Genomic DNA, 15,469 nt, shown 5'->3' on the forward strand with positions numbered 1-15,469 from the left:
GCTTTTCTGGCTGCTGTGTGTTTGATATCAAATAACCTCAAAGGAAGAAAAGCATAATCCTCGCCTCCATGTCCTTAATAGAATTGAAACTTACCATTACAATGCTAGGCAAATTTCGAATTCTAAGCGCTAACACACCAGCTCTACAGACATTGACTGCATCAGGAGAAGCTATGAGCTGTTTACTCTAAAGGCGTTACTGTATTTAGGTTTCACCCAGGGTGCTAAAAAGTTTGTTAGAAGTCCAATTCTAGTCTGTTGTCATTTAAGACTTTTGTGATGTTTTTTTGCAATTTTATATAGTGCAAACTTGGCCCGAAGGTATTGGAAAAGCACCAGTTACGTTACAACAGTGCACATTCATTTTTTCCTGGAGTCCGAGTAGGCTCTTTGCAGTACTATGATGTACTTTCCTGACACCAATTCTGTATTCTTTTGCAGAATCATTCCCCCAGTCCCCGTCCTGAAGAGAACCTGGAACATCCAGGTTCGAAACGCGTCAACACTACCACCCTGTGGCAACAATGAAGGGTGCCGCTAGGATGTAAATTATATCACCACTCTGGACCCTAGCCTTGCAACCCTATAGAAACATTATACCACAGGCCCTTGTAGACAGGCAGGCTTGGTTTTTCGATCTCAATCCCGCCTGTCTTATGGTTTTTTAGTTCCTAGGACTGGTGTTCTTTCTTTGTTTATGTACTAATTTTTGCACTGTATATAATTGCAATTCAATTGGATCATTATATATGTTACTGTTTTTTGGTGTGTTAAACCAATTTTGCTTGATTCACTGTTGCAAATGTGTAAATGTGTATGTTTGTAGATACTGTATATATGAACCTTTTGATCTGACAGTAGTTCTGTTTGTGCCTGTTTTTCTAAAATATTGTGTGGAAATTATGTGAAAAAGAAAATAAATTTGTTTGGAATACAAATCCAGTGGTCTCACGGTACATATTGGCTGTGTGATTGGGGAATTGTTTTGTGAATAATCCTGTCCAGCCACCTTGCTCTGTTTTTTCCATTCATTTTTGGTAGGCAGGGGGAGATTTATTTCTTTAATTCTTTATTTATAGAGCGCAATATTCATCCATTAGGATATCACAGGGCTAGTTAGCAGAACTCATGGTAGAGGTGATATAAGGGTGTTGATGGATCGTCCAGTATTAAGTCTTAGGGAATAAATGAGTTTTGAGTTTCTTTCTGAATACTAGGTAGTCAGCCATGAGGCGAAGATCTTGTGGTCTTAAGTGATCTGCCCAGAATCACAGGATGTAGAGCGGACGTCAACAAAGTGACTTTTCACTCAATTATTTAATGATCTTGCGTGAGGTTTGTAGGTATTTGCACAGACGTATCTGTTACAGATTCACGCATATATAAATCCTGTAAGGTCACGGTTTCACTATATCCATTGCGGTTAAAAATGAAGAGGAGATATGTTTAGGCTGATTCAAAATGTTGACTGAACCAAAATCATGTTGAAATCGATTACATAAGTTGCCCCATTGATCATGTTTTAATTGATTTGAAGATTGAAAAGCTTCCTCCCAGGCCAGCTGCCAAAGAAAAAAATATATTTTCTCCCATGAAACGTAATTTGATGACTGAGAATGCAGAAAGAGAGAGATAAGAACTAAAACCAACCAGTTGTATGTATCAATCTTATTACAACTACATTCTTACAATAACAATATAACTTAGATGTCACAGAAAAAGGTTTTTAACCATCCCCAGTCAGATCAGATGCCATTAAGAAATGTAAACACTTCATTTGGGAGATGACATTTAAAGATGTATGAACTGCAGCACGAGGCACGCCATAAAAAAGCAAGCAATTATTATCTTTGCTATATGTTAGATTGTTAGGGTAATGTGAAGATTCAATATTTGACTCAAATGGGTTTCCTCTGCAATGGTGTCCTGAGTGCTGTCTAAGTATGGCATATAAAGCCCCAATCACTCAGGGGGAACACAGTATACCCCTCCTAAAAGAGCATCTAACTGTAGATTACTCAAAGCACGGGACTTGTAGCACTTCAACACACTTCCACACATTTGGTTTAAGTGTCCCTTCAAGGCTAATCACAACAGAGAGAGAGAATGTTTTCTCACACCTTCAATCATTCCACTGAATTTAATCTCTTAACGAAGTGAAGAAATGGAAAAGTTATTCAATCAGATTATGCCAAACCTTTGCATAATAACCAAGACCAAGGATAAGAACCTCAAAGATCCTATTTCATGGACCATTTCTGATAAACCATTGCCCTATTTTCACATGCGCCACTGGAGTGAGCTCATCGGCTATACTTTGGGTGGATGGGAAAGATGGATTAAAGATTGAAATGTAATTTCTCTCCTGTACTGTGTACCCCTTAAATAAAGGGACATCCTTTGGGTATACACATAGGTTGTTTTAACAGTATTCTAGATCCCATTTTATCTTGCACTCCCTCACAATGAGGTTGAAGCCACCCTGATAGTATCATCATAGTAAGGTGGGACAAGATAGACTATGATGAAACGTGACTCAAAAGTATGGGCGTGGCTTTCTCATCCAATATATTATATGGTTTGTTTTTAGCACCATACTGTTTCCAAATGTAGCCAGATTTTCTGAACTATTATCGCTCCCATGGCGTGTTTGATGAATGTTATGGAGCAGGAGCTATACTGCAAATGCTCTTCCTCTCTCTAATTGTGGTACACATATTTTCAGGATAACCACCGACTGTGTAAATGAACCTCATTTAGACTAAATATATTATACTCATGTGGTTATACAAAATATCAGGCATAACTTTGATCCTAATATGTGAAGGCCGGGCACAGCTGGGATAATTTACACTGCATGCATTACCCTACATCAATGGCTGTGATAGTCTTGGCATTGGAAACATGATATATGAAAGAAATGAACGTCACCAAAGAGCAGGCACTGGGTTGTAAGATGAATTGTGTGCCTAACGTTCCCTAAGAATGTTCCAGGATTTTGAGTGCTGGAAATGTACATCTGCAAAAACCCACTTTATCAGTGGATATTCTGGTCCCCAGTTACCTTCTCATGGCTACACTGTGTTCCGATGTGGTTCCTCCAACCAAATATGATAAGAGGATCTGCCATGACAATTGGCTGGAGATCCTTTTATTTGTGGATGACACCAATTTGGAACAATTCTGAAATAGCTATTTGCTCAGAATGTCAAAGCCATGTGTATAATTAGCAGGTGCATTCTCATCTTAAGCAATTTCAGTGCTGTTATTTCATGGTCAACTACCAATTTCTATGGTTGTTCAATAAGTAGCTAGTTTTGGCATATATTTGTGCAAAACTCGATGTTGTGCTGAGCAAAACTCGATGTTGTGGCTGTGCAATTCTGACTAGCGCATTTTTATGCGTCTTTGTAAAAAATAATTTCTGAAATTATTTTAGCACATGTCTTTGGTTTTAGCAAATGTCAGCAGGTGCCTGTTGAATTACTAGACCAGGACTTCTGTTATAGTGGTTGTTTCATTGTCCAGGGTTTTGCCAAGAGATGGATAGGATATGCAATTTAAAAACGGCATTATTGACAAACCGGTATTATTAGCCTGTGCAAATGTTTGGTGTTCCGATTCCCAGAGCTGATGATAATAGATTAAAAAAAAGCGTGAGCCCATACTATTAGTTTTCATTGACACACTGGTAACACTGGGGAGTATGGGGGTCAATAAGGTTTGGGCAAAGTGAAAAATCATAAAACATACATTGTAAGCACCCGCTGGGCAGAAAACATTCGAGAAAATAGGATTACTCGAAAATGACATTTTACAGATTGAGAAAATTGATTTATTGATATGTATTATTTTAGCTGTCCCTGCACTATAACAATAAGAGATGCAATCAAATGCGTCAATCATTTGAAACACAATCAGTATGCCCCATTTCAATTACAGCTCACTGATCGGGTTTTCTTTGTTAACACTCGAACACACATAGGCCAAGCTATAAGGTATACACGTGTATCAGCTTTACAAAGGGTTATGCACTGGTGCAAAAGGAAGTTCATAATAAGGACTGGTGTAAAACCTGATCATTACTATTTTACAACTACTAAAATAATAAAAGCATGATTTGCTCTTCTGTCTACACCAGTTCAAAGTGCATGTAAGACTGACCAGGATATTTGCATATGGTCGTTTTGTATGAATTCCACATTCTTGCTCATCGTCAGGCAAGGGTCGTCAGAGCCCTCGCAGGTGAGAGTGTAGAGACGTGTTGATGTTGGCGACAAGGCAGGAGCTGAGCAGGAAGTTAAAGAGTGGAACTCTGACTGAAAAGAGACCAGGCCCTACTATGAAACTAGAGGGCACCGATATATGCAGATGCATCGATAAAGTGGAAGCTGCTGAAGAAGACACCCCTCTAGTAACCACACTTTACTCATTAGTAATGAGTCCAGATTAGTGGAAATAGACTGGCAATGGAAGAAGTACATTTAACAAGCTAACGTTTTTGTTATTTGTCTTCTACTGAGGTTTTGACAAATCGAACACAATTCAAGTCATGTGAGAATTAAGACAATGATCAAAAACAAGGGGTGGAAATATCAACACAAAGGTGTAAAGTCCTGTGGGAGCATCAAGGACAGCTGGAGTTCAGCATCCTTCCTGGTCACTGATCATTACCCAACACCTTTTCGAACTCATCCCCCAAATTCCAGCGCTTCGCTCCAAGGGGAAATTAAGCAGGGATGCACTAAAGAGCAATTCCTGTTAAATAATAGCAGGTTGAGCTTGCAGTCCGTGCAAGTTTTAAAGTAATGACTGCCTTCTCTGAACTTTCAGGCGAAGGAAACTTGAGCAATAAAGGCCTTTGCTGAGTAACAATCTCCATCCACACAGAAAAGGTGTGGCTACATTTCTGGATCCTCAACCCACACCACACCAAGAAATGAAACACTCACCACTGTATGCCAAACATTTCCAGTATGGCTTATGTGCAGCTCTCACATTCTGAATGGATTCTACCGCACTAGAAGGGAAAAGACACGTGGAGGTTACATCATACTTTTAGCCTTAAGAATTTGTACAAACTAATTCCACAAAAGAAGACTTGCATGTGATTACACCGGGAGAAAACCATTCTGAGAACTCCACCAATTCATTAAGCTACATAAAATGAGTTTGTTTGATATTCGTCTCTGCCACCAATGACACTCTCAGCATATTGTGTCAGCAGCAGAGCCTTTTTCTTTAATTTGATTTAACCTATATAATACTCATGTCTTTTTCAGGATTAAACAGGCACTTTTACTCTACAGTTCAAGATGCCCTTCACACTGAACCTTTCCCAACAGCAGTATTTCCTCATCGCCACCCGGTTTCCCTCCTAGGATGAAATCGGAACCTTATATCCAAATCCAAATGAGAGGCCTACTCAAATCCATCACTACCTTGCATTCGTCCCCCTTGAACACCGAAGTGGCGCACCCTTTCCAATCAGTACCTTGATTCCGAAGACCCACTTACACTCATCAGTAGCCTGCAAATCCCTTTTTCTCCTAGCCTTCCATAAACATGGAGTGGAATAAAATGGCGCACAAGAATCCTAAATTAGCTTTCAGTAGGACAGGTATGCCATTGATGTAAATACATTCGCAGTTTTTTTTTACGACTCCTTTTCTAAGAGGAAGCTGCCCCCCAATCTATTAAACATTGCTCCTTTCCTTATCACAATATTCTCCAGGGAAATAAGTCTGTCATCTTTTTAAGTCTGGCCTTTGGGGTCGATTATCTTTCTCTCTGGACTGTTTTATTATATTAATATACATTTTTTTCCACTGGAAAAAACAAAGGTTTCAGGGATGTTATAGTAGGCTCAGATTTCACACGCACAAAACAATAGAAATTCAGCAGTTATAGTTATCTGGGCTAACAATAACTTACGTCACCTCAAGGCACTGCTCATGCCCTCACTTATTACATCACTTGTGACATGGTCATTAACATCACTGATGACATCATGCAGTGAGTGTTTTCTATGAGTTAATGAGCGTTAAACATATATACAAAGGTACTGCAAAAGTAAAATTAGCATACTAGGGGTACTACTAATGAGTGATGATACTTGGGTGAGTAACTGGGTGTGTAAGCGGCTGTGTGGGTTAGTGAGTGGCTGATTGAGTGGGTATTTGGTTAAGTGAGATGGTGTGTGAGTGACTGTATGGGTGAGTGAGCGGCTGTGTGATTGAGTATGTAAGTGGTTGTGTGGGTGTGTGAGTAGTTGTATGTGTGAGTGAGTGGCTGTGTTGAGAGGCTGCATGGGTGCATGAGTGGGTGTGCGAGTGGCTGTATGGATGAGTATGTGGCTGTATGAGTGAGTGGCTCTATGGATGAGTGAGTGCGAGTGGTTGTAGGGGTCTGAATTGGTATGTGAGTGGTTGCGTGGGTGTGTGAGTGGGTGTATGAGGTTGTATGGGGTGTGAATCGGTGTGTGAGTGTTCTGTAGATGATGTCATCCGTGATGTAATTTGAGATGTAATATGTGAGGCCATAAGTAGTGCATTTCAGTGGCGTAAGTTATAGTTGGCTCTGCACTAACCCACCCATCCAGTCACTCACACAGCTACTTATTCACCCATTCTGCAACTCACATACCAAAACAGCCACTCACTCAGCGACACACACAGATTCAGTCACTCAGCCACTCAAGTGAAATATGTTAGATATAGTATAACTCATTAGCAGTACAGAAACAATAGTAATTTCACTTATGCAGTAGCTTAGTATATATCTTTAAATCTCAGAACCTTTTATGAAACATACTCACTGGATGACGTCATCAATGATGTCAACAATGACGTCACTGACCATGCCATGAGTGATGTAATATGTGAGGTCATGAGTGATGTAATATGTGAGGTCATAAGCAATGCATTGCGGGGGCATGAGTTATAGTTAGCTCAGATAACTTTAACTGCTGAATGAACAAGTTACTTACCTTCGGGAACGATATATCTGTAAGAAACATTAGTTAGTGTTAGATTCCTTACCTTAGAATATCCCCAGGCGTCAGTCTGGATCCGGAAACTTTTGCGTAGCAGTACCCCTGCGCGTCGGTAGGCGTCGTCTGCAGGCGTCCCCTGCGGCTCCGCGTCCGTCGTCGGCGTCGTGCGCCGTGATGACGTCGCTGGAGTATATAGACGCCGCCTCGGCACGCTGACGTCAGTTCTTTGCACACAGCTTTTCCGCGCCAGGAGACGCAGAGCCATGAGAGAACCAACACTGGTGCCATGTAAAACTAGGGCCCTGAAAGGGATGTCCTTAACCCTAGGTATCAGTTCGCAGAACGGGGAGGATGGGTGGGTTCGGTAAGGAATCTAACACTAACTAATGTTTCTTACAGATATATCGTTACCGAAGGTAAGTAACTTGTTCATCTGAAAGAAACACGTTAGTGTTAGATTCCTTACCTTAGAATACATACCCCAGCAATACCAACCCCGGTGGTGGGTCTGCGAACCAATACAAAACTACACCAGAAAGTCCTGGAGGACAGAACGGCCAAAGAAGCCATCCCTCCGGACTTGACTGTCCAGGCAGTAGTGCCTCGCAAAGGTGTGCAGCGAGGCCCACGTAGCCGCTTGGCAAATGTCCTGCAAGGGGACTCCCCGGCCCAGGGCAGTAGTAGCCGCCGTGGCCCGAGTGGAATGGGCCCTCAGCCCAACAGGAGGCTCCTTCCGAGCCAAAGAGTAGCACGCTTTGATGCAGAGGACGACCCATCGAGAGATGGTTCGTTTACAAACCGCCCGTCCCTTCTTCGCACCCACGTAGCCAACAAACAGTTGGTCATCCACCCGGAACTGGCGAGTGCGATCCATGTAAAAGGAAAGCGCACGTTTTGGGTCCAGACGATGGAGCCGCTCTTCATCCTTTGAAGGATGCGGAGGCGGGAAGAAGGAAGGGAGGGTGATGGACTGCCCGATGTGAAAGGCCGAAACAACCTTGGGCAGGAAAGAAGGTCTAGTCCTCAGAACCACCTTGTCAGGATGAATGGACAGGAAAGGAGGTTGGACAGAAAGAGCCTGGAGCTCACTCACCCTCCTGGCAGAGGTGATGGCAACCAGGAAAGCCGTCTTTAAAGTCAGGAGACGGAGAGGGCAAGAATGAAGGGGCTCAAAGGGAGCACACATCAGGAAAGTCAGAACCAGGTTCAAATCCCACTGAGGCATCACAAACGTGACAGGTGGAAACATGTGAGTGATGCCTTTCAAGAATCGAGTTACAATCGGGGATTTGAACAAAGAAGGCTGATCAGGAAGCCTCAAAAAGGCTGAAAGGGCAGAAAGGTAGCCCTTGATAGTGCCCAGAGCAGAGCCCTGCTGGGCAAGAGAAAGAAGAAACAGAAGAACCTCCGAAAGAGGGGCAGAAAGAGGATCCACAGCCTTTGCTGTGCACCATGCCACAAATCTGTTCCACCGACAGGCGTATACCGACTTAGTGGAGGGACGCCTGGCTGCCAGAACAACATCACAGACTTCAGGAGGCAAGTCAAATGGCCTCAACTGCCGCCGCTCAATCTCCAAGCATGGAGGTGGAGACTGGACAGGTTCGGGTGGAGGACCGTCCCCTGCTGCTGCGACAGAAGGTCCTCCTGAAGGGGCAGGCGGATCGGGGGACCGACTGACATGCTGAGTAGCTCGGGATACCAGTACCTTCGAGCCCAGTCCGGAGCCACAAGGATAACTTGGGCCCGGTCGCGCCTGATCTTCTTCAGCACTCTGGGCAGAAGTGGTATAGGCGGAAAGGCGTATAACAGACCGCAACTCCACTCGGGCCGAAAGGCGTCGCCGTGCGAGTGCCGTCTTGGAAACTCCAACGCGCAGAACTGATGACATTGCGCGTTCTCTTCTGTGGCGAATAGATCTAACCAAGGCTCTCCCCATTGCAGAAAGATGCCTTGCGCCACGTCCGAGTTCAGACGCCATTCGTGATCCATCGAGCACCGACGGCTGAGTTCGTCCGCCCTGGCGTTCAGAGAACCTGCCAGGTGTTGAACCGTCAGAGTCACGCCCTGACGTTCCAGCCATTGTCAGAGGCGCAGAGCCTCCTGGCAAAGGGTCCACGACCCCACTCCGCCCTGTTTGTTGCAGTACTACATGGCGGTGGTGTTGTCGGTGAACACCTGCACTACACTCCCGTTGACAAAGGGGAGGAATGCCTTCAGTGCCAGACGAATCGCCCGCAGCTCCAACAGATTGATATGGAGCCGGGACTCCGCCGGAGACCAGATGCCTCTGATCTCTGCCTCTCCCAAGTGGCCACTGAAACTGAAGACTGAAACCCCCAACCTGCGCAGATGGGCTGCGACCACCGCCATCACCTTTGTGAACACCCGTGGGGCTCTGGTAAGGCCGAAGGGGAGCACGATAAACTGAAAGTGCTCCAGGCCTACCGTGAACCGCAGGTAACGCCGGTGGGCCGGCAGGACGGGAATGTGAAAATAGGCGTCCTGCAAGTCCAACGCTACCATCCAGTCTTGTGGGTCTAGAGCAGCCAAGACCTGAGCTAACATCAACATCTTGAACTTCTCCTTCCGGAGGAAGCCGTTGACGTTCCTTAGATCCAAGATAGGACGTAGGCCCCCCTTGTCCTTCTTGGGCACCAGAAAGTAGTGGGAATAGCAACCACGCCCTACTTCTGGCCCAGGAACGCGCTCGATGGCCCCCTTGGCCAAGAGGGCCGTAACTTCCTCCTGCAGAAGTGTCAAGTGGTCCCCCGACACACGGTGGTTCTGCGGTGGCATGGCTGGAGGAGAGGTCTCGAAGGGGAGGGAGTAGCCCCTTCGGACGATTTGCAGCACCCACCTGTCCGAAGTGATCGTGCGCCAGTGAGCGTGGTGATGGCGAACCCTGCCACCCACTGGCGTCACATGGGGCCGAAAGCACGGACTAGGAGGATTTTGGGGTAGATGCTGCGGGGGAAGGTGTGGTCTGACCCCGCCGTTGTCCCCGACCGCCACCACGGCGGTTTCCACGGCCGCCACCGCGTTGGAAGGATTGTTGCGGCGCGTGGCTGGCAGCACGTGTGGGGGCGCCCCTTCCTTGGCCACGAAAGGGACGAAACGAACCCGTTTGCTGACGCTGGGTCGAGAGACCCAAGGACTTGGCCGTGACCCTGGAGTCCTTGAAGCGTTCCAGCGCGTGGTCCGCCTTGTCACCGAACAGGTGACAGCCATCAAACGGCATGTCCATCAATGTATTCTGGACATCAGCCGAAAAATTGGCGGATCTCAGCCAGGCGTGGCGACGAATCGCCACCGTCGTTGACATAGCTCTGCCCAGCGAGTCGGTCGTATCAAGACCACACCGTATGGAATATTTCGCCCCATCCCGGCCCTCAGCCACAGCTTGACCGAGTTTTGCCCGCACCTCCATGGGGCATTCTGGCAGCAGTTCCGCGACCGTATCCCACACAGAGTGGGTGTAGCGGCCCAAGAGGCAAGCGGTGTTGCAAGACCGCAGGCCCAAACTAATGGACGAGAAGACCTTTTTGCCAAACTGGTCATACCTCTTGGATTCCCGGTCGGGCGGGGCCGACGGGAATGCGGACTGGGAGGTCGAGGCCTGGATCACCAGACTCTCAGGAGTGGGGTGGGTAGACAGGTACTTGGGGTCGTCCGGACAAGGACGGTGGCGCCTGGCCACGTTCCGATCAACAGGCGCACCTGAAGCGGGCCTGGACCACGTGCCCAACAGAACGTCTGACAAGGCTTCATTAAACGGCAGCAGTGGCTCCTGTGGGCATGACTGCGGTTTGAAGACCTCGGTGAGGATGTTAGGCCTCAGGGCCGCGACGGGTAGCTCAAGGTGTAAGGCCTTGGCAGCCCTCATCAGCACCACAGAATAGGCAGCTCCCTCCACCGATGCCACGGAAGGAGGAGAGATCAAACCAGGGTTAGGAGAGTCGTCCAAACCACTGGCATCCCCCAAGTCACCTGTCCAGTCCGGGTCATACTAGCACTCGCGTGACAGAGGGTCCTCGGACCCCCTCCCAACCTTCACCGTACTCCTCATCCTCTCCGTATTCGGAGTCAACGATGAAGACCGGCTCCTCGGGGTTCATGGGCCCCATCGGCGCCGGGACCGGCGTCGAGCGACGCCCGTCCGGCGCCGCATCTGGCGTCGGAGAAGGTAAGGGGACGGCGCCGCCCGGAGCCGGCGCCGGAACCCCACCGCCGGCCGGAGCCGGCACTGGAGAACCGGCGCCGCGCGGGGGCGGCGTCGGGGGTAACCCCGATGGCAACGGCGCCGGGGAGGCCGGAAGACCAGCCGGCGCCGATCCCGAAGGCCCTTGCGGCGCCGGGGTCGGAGCCGTCGGCGGCGCCGGGGCCGGAGCACCCGACGGCGCCGAGGCAGGGACACCCGAACCGCCAGGGCCCCCAGACGGTAGCACTGGGCCCGAAGGCGCCGTAGGCCCCGTCGGAGAAGCGAGCGCCCTCATGGCCATGAGGAACGCCTCGATCTCCTCAGGCGTCGCGCCATGCCCAGGGACCGGAGGGTATGAGGCAGGCCGCGCCGGCGACTCTCGCGGAGCCACGGGGTTGGGGTCACCCGAGCCCCCGGCCGCATCGCGCGAGCGTCGGGGGGGAGTCGGGGGTACGATGACGACGCCCCGACTTCTTGTGCTTCCTACCTGACGAGCCTGACGAGTGGTGTCGACTTCCGGAACGCTCGGCGCGGCTCCGCGACCGCTCCCTCGAACGCTCTCTCGACCTCCGGCCGGACCGGGACCGCTCCCGGTCCCGACGTGGGGCCGACACCCGGAGCTCCAGTAGCTTGCGGGACCGCTCCCGCCTAGCCTTGTTGGTGAGGGCCCGGCAGTCGACACAGGAGTCCACGTCGTGGTCGGGGCCCAGACACCGGAGACAGAGGCGGTGATGGTCCGTGACCGACATCGTGCGCTCACAGTCATCACAGTGCTTGAACCCAGGCATCCTATCAGGCACAATAAGAGAAAAAACAATCGAAAAACTTGGTCAAAGACCGGAGTACTGCTCTTCAGATCTGCGTCCACTGGCGCGGAAAAAAGAAGAACTGACGTCAGCGCGCGGAGGCGGCGTCTATATACTCCAGCGACGTCATCACGGCGCACGACGCCGACGACGGACGCGGAGCCGTAGGGGACGCCTGCAGACGACGCCTACCGACGCGCAGGGGTACTGCTACGCAAAAGTTTCCGGATCCAGACTGACGCCTGGGGATATTCTAAGGTAAGGAATCTAACACTAACGTGTTTCTTTCAGATTTCTATGATTTTGTGTGTGAAATCCGAGCCTAACTATAACGTCCCTGTAACCTTTTTTCCAGTGAATTTCAAGGTTTTTAAAATCCTATTGCCTAACTATAACGTTCCTGTAACCCTTGTTTTTTTAGTGAATTGCTATCATTTTTAATGCAATTTCCTAACTATAATGTCCATGCAACCTTAGCTTTTGTTTTGTGACTTTTGATTTTTTTTAAACTCTATTTCCTAACTGTAACCTGTAACCTCTAAGAATAGGTGTGTGATTGGCTGTATAAGTCGCTGAATGGGTGTGTAAGTGGTTGTATGGGTCTGTGAGTGGTTTTGTGGGTGTGTGAGTAGCTGTATGGGTCGGTGAGTGGGTGTGTTAGTGACTGTACGGGTCTGTGAGTGGGTGTGCGTGTAGCTGTATGGGTGGGTGAATAGGTCTGTGAGTGGCTGTATGGGTGTGTGAGTGGGTGTGTGAGTGTCTGCATGGGTGTCGGAGTAGGTGTGAGTATTTTTGTGGGTGTGTGGGTAGATCTGGGAGTTGGTGAGTGCATGGCTGTATGGGTCTGTGAGTAGGTTTGTGAGTAGCTGTGTGGGTTTGCGAGTGGCTTGATGGGTCTGTGAGTGTGTGTGAGTGGTTGTATCTATCTGTAAGTGGGTGTGAGTGTGTGGATGTGAGAGTGGCTAAATGGGTTTGTGAGAGGGTGTCTCAGTGTCTGTTTGGGTGTCTCAATAGCAGTGTGGGTGACTGGGCCAGAACGGAACCTCACCTGTCCCTTTATCCAACACGAGTCCACAGTTTTGAACAAAATGTCTACCCAACTGGAGTACTTTCTACCGATTATTTAGTAAGTGCCAAATCGCTGAGTAAATGTCCAGTGTATATTCGACACTATAGCTGCGCAATGGACCAGCAGCAATGATCTTCAGTGACCTTCTGTACATTTAATTTCGGAAACGTACTTGTACCTCATGAATCTTCTTCCAGAAATCTGTGAATAACATGAATACACAGAGAATATGGAGAGGCTACAAAGAGGTAAATCTCCATCAAACAAACATACTTACTTTTAACTATATAAAGTAAGTGCTTCTTTGTTTGGTGGAAATGTCATCATATTCCTCAGCATCAAGAACGTGTCACCAAAATCGGAGGGGCAAGCTATCCATCATCCTGGCAAAAGGCGGGAAGACCTTTGCATACTATGAAGTTGGACAGGGTGGGGCATAACAGGTAAACTTCCAGGTGATTTTACACATTTGCATATTCGTATAAAGTTAAAGGGAGAACCATGGACACTGCTCTCACCAGAAGAGGACAAGAAAGAATCCACTTGTCACAGTCACTACAGATTGCGTTCCAAAAGAGTAATGAGGATTCGCCTCCACCAAGGATTTGAGATTATTTTTCAATGTGGAACTGCAGAGAAAACGCATGTGCTTTGCCTTCGCCAAGCCCAAGAAGTCAAGGTAATTTGTTCTTTATAGAAGTGGAGGGGGGCCGTGTAGCCCCACTCCCTGGAACAATTTTGGCCTAGGGGACCCTATCCTCTGGGGCCTGGCACTTAATACTGGGGGCCCAGGAGCAACTGAGGGCACCCAGTGTGCACCGTTGTGGACCGCGGGTGGAGCCCCAATACCCGCACAGTTTGTTGGATCCCAGCCTCCAGTGGAAGCTGGCATTGCTCCCACATGGAGGGAGCAGCCAAAAATGTTGCTTCCTGCATGTGGGAGTAATTCTTCTATCTATTTCCAGGCAGGAAAACAGGTAAAAAGTCCGTCCCCAGCGTGCGGTAGCAGTTGCCCTGTTCCTGCCCGCTTGGGGCGGACTTCCTCTTTACTCTCGCTTAGCGAGAGCAATCAAAGCTCCCTCCAAGTGACAGCACACTATTATGTCCTGATGGTGGGCGCCTTGGGACATAGGGAGCAGGCCCTGAGGGGTGATGGTCTACAGGGCCATTATTGGCTCCCAGAGGAGGACTGCGCTGCCCCTATCCTTTGATTCTGTAGGGCTTGGTCCAGGGAGATGGCGGTCCTGGGGCTGAAAAATACCAGGTAGGGGAGGCTGCACATCTACATCCCCATTCTAAAACTGTTCAAGCCCTGGGTAGGTGATTGTCCCAGGGGCCGTAAATGGTCCGGGGGCACAGCCCCCTCTCCCTTTTAGCTACATGGGCCTGGTCCAGGGGAGGTGGTTGTCCCTGGGGCCATAAAGGGCCTTGGAAAGTGGGTCTGCGCTCTCCTCCCAGTATTTTATTGTTGGTTTTGCCTTGGAGAGGTGGTGATCCCCCAGGGACTAAAAAGGTCATAAACAGGAGGTGGCGGTCCCAGGGCTTGAGATCATCCATGGGGGGTGGGGGGGGGGGGTCACCTCCAACTTTATAATAATATATGCCCCATGGTCCTGGCCCACTAGACTAGGCTCAACTAGAAACACGCATGGTAGACAATATATTACCTACTGGCGGTCATTAGTAGTTATAGTTAGGACCTAGCTTCCGTAGATGATGTGTTTTTTGTTCTGCTGATAACTTTGGCACAGTTTGACAAATTGTCTCAAAATGTTCAAAACTAGTACACCAATCCCTTCAGCTGCTGTCTGGGAAGTTTCGGGGTGATTTGTCAAGTATGGGGCTAAGAAAATAGGGTGTCCCAAAACACATTTTGCCCATGGAGCTTCCCAGACGGATTTCAGACATGACTACAGCCCGACCTGCTGAATGGAATTACACCAAATTTGGAAAAAAGACAGCTCTTGGTCCAAAAAGAGCTTTTTTGCAATTTGGTGTTAATCCGTTCACTGGTTTTGAAGAAATTAAAGAAAAAAGAAAGAATATTTATGTATATCTAGGGATGCGGAGCCTCCACGGCTCCGACAGATCACAGGGTGAGATCTGATTGGCTGTCACCACTACAACCAGTAAGTGTTGGCAGCCATCTTGGGACTCAGGACTCTGCCTCTTTCTGCTTTTTTACGTTCTTTTGGGGACTCAGCTGAGTAGAAACAGCCCCCCACCCAAGGCAACGAAAAATTGTGGAGGATATGTGAATCTGTGGTAACATTTAAAGAAAGAATAATAAATGCGCAGGCTCCGGTGCTTCTTTTTTATGCCCTCCGGGTGGGCAAGGTCCCAGGGGCCTGGTTTTAAATGAATAATTTGGAGAGGAGGGTGTGCGTGGTGCCCCTCCT

The 15,469-nt window shown here is 48.3% G+C and overlaps 1 protein-coding gene across 2 annotated transcripts in view; it reads right to left on the reverse strand.

Moving 5' to 3' along the window:
- Nucleotides 1–15,469, reverse strand: part of HDAC10 (histone deacetylase 10) — a 502,554-nt gene that overhangs the window by 126,124 nt on the left and 360,961 nt on the right. For both annotated transcript variants that reach the window (XM_086967401.1, XM_086967398.1), the window contains one exon: nucleotides 4,953–5,020. In XM_086967401.1, the coding sequence (XP_086823527.1) occupies nucleotides 4,953–5,020 (68 nt within the window). The remainder of the gene's footprint in view (nucleotides 1–4,952; nucleotides 5,021–15,469) is intronic.

The sequence above is a fragment of the Lissotriton vulgaris genome, chromosome 1_1 (genome assembly GCF_964263255.1).
Source record: "Lissotriton vulgaris chromosome 1_1, aLisVul1.2, whole genome shotgun sequence".
NCBI lineage: Eukaryota > Metazoa > Chordata > Amphibia > Caudata > Salamandridae > Lissotriton > Lissotriton vulgaris.